The sequence below is a fragment of the Bison bison genome, unplaced genomic scaffold (assembly GCF_000754665.1).
Source record: "Bison bison bison isolate TAMUID 2011002044 unplaced genomic scaffold, Bison_UMD1.0 scf7180017864522, whole genome shotgun sequence".
NCBI lineage: Eukaryota > Metazoa > Chordata > Mammalia > Artiodactyla > Bovidae > Bison > Bison bison.
In genome coordinates, this window is record NW_011495073.1 from 39194 (window position 1) to 50736 (window position 11543).

General features: G+C 43.0%; 1 protein-coding gene across 1 annotated transcript in view; it reads right to left on the reverse strand.

Annotated features, from left to right (window-relative positions):
- The window catches only part of SUN3 (Sad1 and UNC84 domain containing 3), a 40547-nt gene that overhangs the window by 20421 nt on the left and 8583 nt on the right, over positions 1 to 11543 (reverse strand). Inside the window, exon 3 of the mRNA XM_010831037.1 lies at positions 5661 to 5764. Coding sequence (XP_010829339.1) covers positions 5661 to 5764 — 104 coding nt within the window. The remainder of the gene's footprint in view (positions 1 to 5660; positions 5765 to 11543) is intronic.

An 11543-nucleotide genomic window follows, 5' to 3' on the forward strand; every position in this document is an offset into this window, starting at 1 on the left:
ATGCCTTGCAGCAAAAAAAAAAAAAAAAGTGGTATTGATTAATTAAGATTCACTATTAAAAGGTCACCTAAAAATTGTGAATATCCTTCCTGTATCCTTCTTTTAGTTTATCCTAAGTAAAAAATCAAGAATGAGTGAAAAGATTCAGCAACAATGACATTTATATTGAAAAGTTGAAAACAATTCGATTGTTGAGAAATAAGTATTTGTTGAATATATTATTTATTCATTGGAATATTAGTTAGCAATCAAATGCTGTTAAAAATAATATCTAAGGACTCCCCTGGTGGCTCAGTAGCCAAGACTCTATGCTCCCAGTGAGGGGGCCCTGGTTCTATCTCTGGTCAGGGAACTAGATCTTGCATGCTGCAACTGAGACCCAGCACAGCCAAATAAATAAATATTTTTTAAAACAATAATGTCTAAAGACAGGGGAACATCTTCAAATCTATTGTTAGTTGAATTTTAAAAAAGGCTGAGAAACAGCTTCTATTGCATGTAGCTTGGGATCTATAAAGAAGTCACATGGAAATGAGTCACAGATTCATATGGTTTGTAACAGAACTTTCTTCTGTGTGAAAAACAGGTTAACCATTGGTTATTGATCATAGTAAAACGCTGATGCTGTTGTTTAGTTGCTAAGTTGAGTCTGCCTGTTTTGAGACCCCAAGCCTGCCAGATATCCTCTGTCCACGGGATTTTCCAGGTAATACTGGAGTGGGTTGCCATTTCCTTCTCCAGGGGATCTTCCCCAGCAGGGGACGGAACCTGTGTGTCCTGTATTGGAAGGCGGATTCTATACCATTGAGCCACCAGGGAGACCCAGTAAAATGCTACCTGCGTGAAAAATACCGGCTTTATATACTCAGCCTTAGAAATTAAGGAGAAGGCACTGTCGAGTGTGCTGATCCACCTAAACCCATGAAGTGGAGAGGAAGGTGGCCTTTCAAAATGACAGCACTCTCATTCATTCCTTCGTTCACTCATGCCAGTGTCTGTGGAGCCTCCGTGTTCCAGGAACGGTGTCAGGCTTGCACAAGCTCTCTGCTCATTTCAATAAGTCCACGGTGAAGTAAAGGCAACACTTGATGTACGGGGACTGTCACCAGTAGGCGGCTGGCCACAGAAGCCTCTCCCAGGTGACACGTGAGCTGGGCTGAAATGCCAGAGAGGAGTTACTCCTGCAAAGATCTGGGGCAGAATATCATAGGCAGAGGGAGTATATTAGTCAGGGTTCTTCAGAAAAACAGAGCAGGATGTGTGTATTTACACAGAGAGACTTACTTTAAGGAACTGATATGATTGTGGAGGCTGGGAGTCTAACATCCATGGGGCAGCCCAGCAGGTCCATGACTCAGAGGAGAGCTGATGTTGCAGCTCAGGTCTGAAGGCATCTGGAGGTGGAATGTCTTCCTTTTTAGGAGAACTTGGTCTTTTTCTCCTAAAACCTTCAACTGATTAGACGAGGCCCACCCACCATATGGAGGATAATCTGTTTTACTCAAAGTCTACCAATTTAAATGTTAAACTTACTTTAAATATACCTTTGGAGTAACATCTAGACTAGTGTTTGACCAAACATCTGAGCACCATAGCCTAGCAAAAGTGGCCCATAAAATTAGGCATCACAATACAGTTGATCACGATTTGGCAATTATTGGAGGTCGCCGTTGACCATGTCTCATCTGTTTTTCTGGTGATGAGCTTTCTCTGGCTCCTCCTGTGAGCCCATGGCCTTGGGCTTTGATGTGGGGACCTCGTGGTGTAGGAGTTATCTCGGGTTTCCACAGACCCACAAGGAGATGCCCTTCCATCTGGGACCTGATTCTCACAGATTCTCAGTGTGGGCAAAATGAGCAGCATCCTTGAACCTGTGGGTGCTTCCCGTGTGACCTGTGAACTCCCCAGGGAACAATCCTCACTAGGCTGGAAAGCTGCAGGGACCACACGAGCTCCATCTTCCCCTTTAGGGGCTCCTCATGACAAGCACCCTGAGATTCAGAAATTGCTGGATGAACCAGGAAACAGAGAATTTCAAAAGCCCCAAGGGAACTCAGGTCAAGTTTGCTGACAGGGTGAATTCATTGATCTGTCCCTTCTTCCGACAGAGCAGTGGTTGACTTGATTGAAGCTCCTGTCTTTCTTCCCCTCTCTTGTCTTCAGAGGCCAAAGTGTAGGATGGACAAGGCTCCTCCTGGCACACTGGAGAGCCAGGGCATGCACCAGAGAGCAAACACCAGTGTCTGGTCCATTCTCCTCTAGCTAGCTCCAGGACCAACACGAAGCCATTCCATCCAGAGCTCCAGGCAGGTGTTAACTGAAGTTCTATCTGCCGGAGCTTCCCTTGGGGTGCCAGCTTAGTTTATCTGGGTTGCACCAGAACACCAGAGACTGGTCAGCTTGTGAAGAACAGTTGATTTCTCACAGTTCTGGAGCTGCAATTTCACGATCAAGACACCAGCAGAGCTGGTGTCTGATGAGAACCACTTCTGGTCCACAGACAATGTCTCCTCACTGTGTCCTCACATGGCAGAGAGATACCCTCTGGGGTCTCTCTTTTACGTTGTATTGATTCATTCATTCATTTGACTACACAGGGTCTTCACTGCTGTGCACAGGTCTTTAGCTGCGGCAAACGGGAGCTACTCTGCACGGTGGTGGGTGGGCTTCTCATGGCGCTGGCTCCTCTTGTTACGGAGCGCAGGCTCTAGGCTCACGGGCTTCAGTAGTTGTGGGGCACAGGCTTAGTTGCTCCTTGGCATGTGGAATCCTCCCAGACCAGGGATCAAACCCCTGTGCCCTGCATTGGCAGGTGGATTTTTAACCACTGGACCACCAGGGAAGTCCTGGGTTCTCTTTCTTTACAGTACTAATCCCCGTCAGGGGGCTCCGCCCTTATGACCTAATAACTTCCCAAAGGACCCACCTCCTAATACCTGGGGTTTGTTGCTGTTGGTTAGCTGCTAAGTCATGCCCAACTCTTTTTTGATCCTCATGGACTGTAGGTCGCCAGCTCCTCTGTCCACACAATTCTCCAAGCAAGAATACTAGAGTGGGTTGCCACTTCCTTTTCAGGGGATCTTCCTGACCCAGAGATCGAACCTGAGTCTCCTGCATTGGCAGGTGAACTCTTTACCACACTAAGCCAATAGGGAAGCCTTAATACTTGGGTTGCTGCTGCTACTGCTGCTAAGTCACTTCAGTCATGTCTGACTCTATGTGACCCCATAGACGGCAGCCCACCAGGCTCCCCCATCCCTGGGATTCTCCAGGCAAGAACACTGGAGTGGGTTGCCATTTCCTTCTCCAATGCCTTGGATTAGGTTTCAACATATGAATTTTGGAGGTGACACAGCAATCAGTCTATGACATTCTAACTCTCGCCCCCCAAATTAATGTTCCTATATGCAAAATACATCCTTTTATCCCAACAGACCCCAAGGCCTTCATTCATTCCAGCATCAACTTATGTCTAAAGTTCAATGCCTCAACTAAATATCATCCAAGTCAGATACGGATGAGACCCCGCATACAATCCATCCAAAGCAACCTCCCCTCCAGCTAAGATGCTGTGAAATCAAACAAACTGTGTACTTTCAAAATACAGTAGTGGGATCAGCATACTATAGACATTCCCATCGCAAAAGGGAGAAACTGGAAAGCAGAAAAATTGATGAATCAGAAACATCCAATCTGTGGCAGGAGTTTACAGGGATTGGAGACTGTGGAGGATTTTTAGAGTCTCTTAGTCACAAAACTGGAGAAGGAAATGGCAACCCACTCCAGTACTCTTGCCTGGAAAATCCCATGGGTGGAGGGGCCTGGTAGGCTTCAGTCCATGGGGTCGTAAAGAGTTGGACACGACTGAGCGACTTCACTTTCACTTTTCACTTTCATGCATTGGAGAAGGAAATGGCAACCCACTCCAGTGTCCTTGCCTGGAGAATCCCAGGGACAGGGGAGCCTGGTGGGCTGCCGTCTATGGGGTTGCACAGAGTCAGACATGACTGAAGCGACTTAGCAGCAGCAGCAGTCATAAAACCACTTAGTAGATCTCCAGTCCCAACATTATTTATTTATTTTTTTTAAATTATTGGAGTACAGATGATTTACAATGCTATGTTAGTTTCTGGAGTACAGCAAAGTGAAGCAGTTATACATATCCATGCATGCTAAGTCACTTCAGTTGAGACCCTATGGACTGTAGCCCGCCAGCCTCTTCTGTCTACGGGATTCTCCAGGCAAGAATACTGGAGTGGGTTGCCATGTCCTCCTCAAGGGGATTGTTCTGACCCAGGGATCGAACCAGCGTCTCTTACACCTCCTGCATTGGCAGGTGGATTCTTTACGACTCAGTCAGTTCAGTCGCTCAGTTGTGTACGACTCTTTGCAACCCCATGGACTGCAGCACGCCAGGCTTCACTGTCCATTAGCAACTCACAGAGCTTGTTCAAACTCATGTCCATCAAGCTGGTGATACCATCCAACAAGCTCATCCTGTCGTCCCCTTCTCCTCCTGTCTTCAATCTTCCCCAGCATCAGGGTCTTCAAATGAGTCAGTTCTTCGTATCAGGTGGCCAAAGTATTGGAGTTTTAGCTTCAGCATCAGTCCTTCCAATGAATATTCAGGACTGATTCTTTTAGGATGGACTGGTTGGATCTCCTTGCAGTCCAAGGGACTCTCAAGAGTCTTCTCCAACACCACGGTTCAAAAGCATCAATTCTTTGGTGCTCAGCTTTCTTTATAGTTCAACTCTCACATCGATACATGACTACTGGAAAAACCATGGGCTTGACTAGGTGGAACTTCATTGGCAAAGCAATGTCTCTGTTTTTTAAAATGCTGTCTAGGTTGGTCATAACTTTCTTCCAAGGAGCAAGCGTCTTTTAATTTCATGGCTGCAACCACCATCTGCAGTGATTTTGGAGCCCAGAAAAATTAAGTCTCTCACTGTTTCCATTGTTTCTCCATCTACTTGCCATGAAGAGGTGGAACCAGATGCATGATCTCAGTTTTCTGAATGTTGAGTTTTAACCCAGCTTTTTCACTCTCCTCTTTCACTTTCATCAAGAGGCTCCTTAGTTCTTCTTTGCTTTCTGCCATAAGGGTGGTGTCATCTGCATATCTGAGGTTATTGATATTTCTCCAGGCAATCTTGATTTCAGCTCGTGCTTCTTCCATCCCAGCATTTCTCATGATGTACTCTGCATATAAGTTAAATAAGCAGGGTGACAATATACAGCCTTGATGTACTCGTTTCCTGATTTGGAACCGGTTTGTTGTTCCAAGTCCAGTTCTAACTGTTGCTTCTTGACCCGCATACAGGTTTCTCAGGAAGCAGGTCAGGTGGTCTGGTATTCCTATCAATTGAAGAATTTTCCAGTTTGTTATGATCTACAGAGTCAAAGGCTTTGGTATAGTCAATAAAGCAGAAGTAGATGTTTTTCGGGAACTCTCTTGCTTTTTCAATGATCCAGTGGACGCTGACAATTTGATCTCTGGTTCCTGTGCCTTTTCTAAATCCAGCTTGAACACCTATTAGATGTTCTATTAGATAGTCACATGCAAAACCAATATAACACATGTCTAGTTGGACTCTCTTTTGTAGCACATTAGATTTTAAATGAGTAACAGACAAAATGATTTAAGGAAACATCACCTGGTAATTGTAAAGCCGTGAACCATATTCTGCAATTACAGCATAAATTTGTCTAGATTTCTGAGGAAACGCTTTCTCTTTAAGCTTCATGTGATTTATAAATCCTGTTAAAGAAAAGATCAACTTCGGTTAAAGAGTTTATCTTGAAATACTTATATTTTACATTGATGAAACAATTTATATTTTCAGGCAGCACAAGAAAAAAATAAAAGTTCCTTCTCTGTGTCCATTCAGGCCTCCTCCCTCCCTCCTTGATGTATGGTGTGCATGCACATTACACGTTAATCAGAGTGCCTCAAAAATGGGGATGAACTTTATATAAATATCAGTATGTCATTTTAACATATGAGCCTTTGTCTCAAAAATGTGTATGACTGTGCCTTCAACTTCTAACACATGGAACAGGTCTCAGAGCTTCTAAGAGTCTGTCTCGTGGGATACAATCCTCAGTTTAGCTTGGATAAAATTCCTCTTTTTTCTTAACTTGATTGTTAGTTGAATTGTTGTTGACAACATATATTAATATAAATTTCTCTAAGGAGGGAAGCTATAGCAAGTTACTTTTTTTTTTTTCTTTTTTCATTGTGTTGGGTCTTCGGTGCTGTGGGGAATTTTCTCTAGTTGAGACCAAGGGGGCTCCTGTCCATTTGCAGTGCTCAGGCTTCTCGCCACAGTGACTCCTGTTGCTGTAGAGCACAGGCTCTACGGTGCACACGCTTCAGTAGTTGAGGCTCACAGGCTTAGCTGCTCCTCAGCATGTGGGATCTTCCCGGACCAGGGATCAAACCCTTGTCCCCTGCATTGGCAGGCAGATTGTTTATCACTGGACCATCAGGGAAGTCCTATGTCAGGTTTTTGAGGAACAATAATTTTCAATGGCAGCAAAAGGTGCTCAAAAAATTGTTTCTCCATTGAAACAATCATCAGCTGGCAAAGACTATCAAGATCAACTTTATTGGAATTCCAAAACCTAATCACAAGCTTGCATCAACCAGAGGACTAAAGGAAAGGGCAGATTATTTTTGGCAAGAGAGCAGTGTGGCATTATCACTCACTTGCATACTATCTCCCAGAATGGTGGCAGTGGCTTTGTGGGTGGCAGCCAATATTTCTGATGCAGCTTGCTTGTGCCAGGGATCTAACACAGACCTTATTCTTCAACTACTTTGACTCTATGTGCTTATCTGCCTGGTGTTGCCCTGATTGTCTAGTGCAGAGGCCAATCTTTGTTTCCATCCACTCCCATGCACTAGAAAAATCTTCTGGGAGGGTATAATGACTGTTGAAAGAATTAAAGACATAAACTGGCCATGACCATCTGAGCAAGGGACTGTGAATGGAGAAAGTGGCAGACAGATCCAACATCAAGGGAGAGAGAAGGCAGAGGATGAAGGCTCATGTGGGAACAAGGGCTTGGAAGGGAAGGGAGAGTGTGGTGTGAGTGTCCAGGACTGGACACATGCTCAAGAAAGATCCCAGAGAAGACCCCAGGCTTGCACCTTAGGTGGATCTGTGGGCTGCATGCAAACAGGAGGTGAAGTTTATGACAGAGTTGTGGGTGGCCCAGTTTGGCCTTGAAATAGTGTCCCAGCTTAGAGCCAAACAGCCCGGACTGGGAGAGCGGTTCTCACATCCTTGCTCTCTCTTTCTTATTCATTGATCCTAGGAAACCTGTCAGGACATTGGTTGACCACTGTGATATCAGAAAAGTGACCATCACTAAACAAACAAATGACTACAGCCCTCAACAAGTAATAAAGCAACCTTTGGAAAAGGGGAAATGCCAATTCCTAGAGTTACTGCATTATGAAACTGAAATGTCTGGTTTACAACACAAAATTACAAAGCATACAAAGAAAAGTACAGCTCATTAAAGGGAAAAAAATTTGACTGACATCTCTGAGGAAGCTCAAACTTTGAACTCACTGAACAAAAACTTTACAAATCAACTGTCTTAAATATGCTCAAAAACTAAAGGAAACCATAGAAAAGAAGTAAAGAAAACCAAAGAAATGAAGTATGAATGAAATGAGAATATCAATTGAAAAATTACAAAAGGAAACAAGTACAAGTTCTGGAGATGTAAAGTACAGTAGCTGAAATGAAAAAATTCACTAAATAGGCTCAACAGCAGATGTTAGCAGGCAACAGAGAGATTCAGTGAACTCAAAAATAGAACAACTGAGATTATCAAGTGTGATGAGAAAGAAGAGAATTGCAAATCCAGAGCTAGGCCTATACATCTAGGGCTGACTGAATTTTTTGACAAGGGTAACAAGACCATTCAATGGGGAAAAATATCTTTCCAACAAATGATGCTGAGACAACAAGATATCCATTTGCTAAAAAATGAATTTGGTTCATTTTTAATTCATTTGCTAAAAAATGAAAATGAAATTTTAAAATTCATATTATATATAAAAAGTAACTCAAAATGGATCAATTAGCTAAACATAACAGTAAAAATCATAAAGTTCTCAGAAAAAACATGGGGGTAAGCTGTCATGACCTAGAATTTAGTAATGGATTCTTAGATATGACATCATTAAAACTGAAACCTTTTACGCATCAAAGGACATTACTTAAAAAGTAAAAGGACAATCTATTGAATGAAGGGAAATATTATGTATCTGAGAAGAGTCTAGTATCCAGAATATATTTTTAAAAAACTCTTACAAGTCAACAACAAAAAGACAAAACCCCAATTAAATGGGCAAAAGATTAGAAGAAATTTTCTCCAAAGAAGAGGTATAAATGGCAAACAAGTACGTAAAAAGTTGCTCAATATTAGTTTATATCATTCATTGGTGGTGGTGGTGATTTAGTCACTAACTCATGTCCGACTCTTGCAACCCCATGAACTGTAGCCTGCCAGGCTCCTCTGTCCACAGAATTTCCCTGGCAAGAATACTGGAGTGGGTTGCTATGTCCTTCTCTAGATAGCAGTCATTAGGGAAATATAAAGTACAGAATAAAAAAATACAAAATCCCAGTGAGACAGCACTTCACATCTACCAGGATGGCTACAGTTGTGAAAAAAGAATGGCAAGTGTTGGTGAGGATGTGGGAAAACTGGGACCACCACACACTGCTACTGGGAAAGTAACATGGTGCAGTTTTTCCAAAAAACAGTGGCAATTCCTCCCTAGCAATTTACTAGTAGGTGCATAACCCATAGAATTGAAAACAGGTATTCAAACAAAGGAGCAGTGGCTGCGATAGCGCAGGAGCGGCCAAGAGGAACTACTCCACGTCCAAGGTCAGGGGCGGCAGCTGCGCTTTGCTGGAGCAGCCGTGAAGAGATACTCCACACTCAAGGTAAGAGAAACCCAAGTAAGACGGTAGGTACTGAGAGAGGACATCAGAGGGAAGACAGACTGAAACCATAATCACAGACAACTAGCCAATCTGATCACACAGACCACAGCCTTGTCTAACTCATTGAAACTAAGCCATGCTGTGTGGGGCCACCCAAGACAGATGGGTCATGGTAGAGAGGTCTGACAGAATGTGGTCCACTGGAGAAGGGAATGGCAAACCACTTCAGTATTCTTGCCTTGAGAACCCCATGAACAGTATGAAAAGGCAAAAAGATACGACACTGAAAGATGAACTTCCCAGGTCAGTAGGTGCCCAATATGCTACTGGAGATCAGTAGAGAAATAACTCCAGAAAGAATGAAGGGATGGAGACAAAGCAAAAACAATACCCAGCTGTGGATGCAACTGGTGATAGAAGCAAGGTCCGATGCTGTAAAAAGCAATATTGCATAGGAACCTGGAATGTCAGGTCCATGAATCAAGGCAAATTGGAAGTGGTCAAACAGGAGATGGCAAGAGTGAACATTGACATTCTAGAAATCAGTGAACTAAAATGGACCGGAATGGGTGAATTTAACTCAGATGACCATTATATCTACTACTGTGGGCAGGAACCCCTTAGAAGAAATGGAGTAGACATCATAGTCAACAAAAGAGTCTGAAATGCAGTACTTGGATGCAATCTCATAAATGACAGAATGATCTGTTCGTTTCCAAGGCAAACCATTCAATATCACGGTAATCCAAGTCTATGCCCCAACCAGTAATGCTGAAGAAGCTGAAGTTGAACGGTTCTATGAAGACCTACAAGCCTTTCTAAAATAACAACCCCAAAAGATGTCCTTCTCATTATAGGGGACTGGAATACAAAAGTAGGAAGTCAAGAAACACCTGGAGTAACAGGCAAATTTGGCCTTGGAGTACAGAATGAAGCAGGGCAAAGGTTAATAGAGTTCAGCCAAGAGAATGCACTGGTCATAGCAAACACCATCTTCCAACAACACGAGAGAAGACTCTACACATGGGCATCACCAGATGGTCAACACTGAAATCAGATTGATTATATTCTTTGCAGCCAAAGATGGAGAAGCTCTATACAGCCAGCAAAAATAAGACTGGGAGCTGACTGTGGCTCAGATCACAAACTCCTTATTGCCAAATTCAGACTGATATTGAAGAAAGTGGGGAAAACCACTAGACTATTCAGGTATGACCTAAATCAAATCCTTTATGACTATACAGTGGAAGTGAGAAATAGATTTAAGGGACTAGACCTGATAGAGTGACTGATGAACTATGGAGTGAGGTTCGTGACATTGTACAGGAGACAGGAATCAAGAACATCCCCAAGAAAAAGAAATGCAAAAAAGCAAAATGGCTGTCTGAGGAGGCCTTACAAATAGCTGTGAAAAGAAGAGAAGTGAAAAGCAAAGGAAAAAAGGAAAGATATATCCATTTGAATGCAGAGTTCCAAAGAATAGCAAGAAGAAATAAGAAAGCCTCCCTCAGCGATCAATGCAAAGAAATAGAGGAAAACAATAGAATGGGAAAGACTAGAGATCTTGTCAAGAAAATTAAGAGATACCAAGGGAACATTTCATGCAAAGATAGGCTCAATAAAGGACAGAAATGGTATGGACCTTACAGAAGCAGAAGATATTAAGAAGCGGTGGCAAGAATACACAGAACTGTACAAAAAGATCTTCACAACTCAGATAATCACGATGCTGTGATCACTCACCTAGAGCCAGACATCCTAGAATGTGAAGTCAAGTGGGCCTTAGGAAGCATCACTACGAACAAAGCTAGTGGAGGTGATGGAATTCCAGTTGAGCTATTCCAAATCCTGAAAGATGATGCTGTGAAAGTGCTGCACTCAATATCCCAGCAAATTTGGACAACTCAGTAGTGGCCACAGGACTGGAAAAGATCAGTTTTCATTCCAATCCCAAAGAAAGGCAATGCCAAAGAATGCTCAAACTTCCGCACAACTGCACTCATCTCACATGCTAGTAAAGTGATGCTCAAAATTCTCCAACATAGGCTTCAGCAATACGTAAATGGTGAACTTCCAGATGTTCAAGCTGGATTTAGAAAAGGCAGAGGAACAAGAGATCAAATTGCCAACATCTGTTCAATCATCGAAAAAAGCAAGAGAGTTCCAGAAAAACATTTACTTCTGCTTTATTGACTATGCCAAAGCCTTTGATTGTGTGGATCACAATAAACTGTGGGAAATTCTCAAAGAGATGGGAATACCAGACCACCTGACCTGCCTCTTGAGAAGCCTGTATGCAAGTCAGGAAGCAACGATTAGAACTGGACACGGAACAACAGACATGTTCCAAATAGGAAAAAGAGTACATCAAGGCTGTATATTGTCACCCTGCTTATTTAACTCATATGCAGAGCACATCATGAGAAACACTGGGCTGGATGAAGCACAAGCTGGAATCAAGATTGCCAGGAGAAATATCAATAACCTCAGGTATGGAGATGACACCATCCTTATGGCAGAAAGTGAAGAAGAACTAAAGAGCCTCTGGATGAAAGTGAAAGAGGA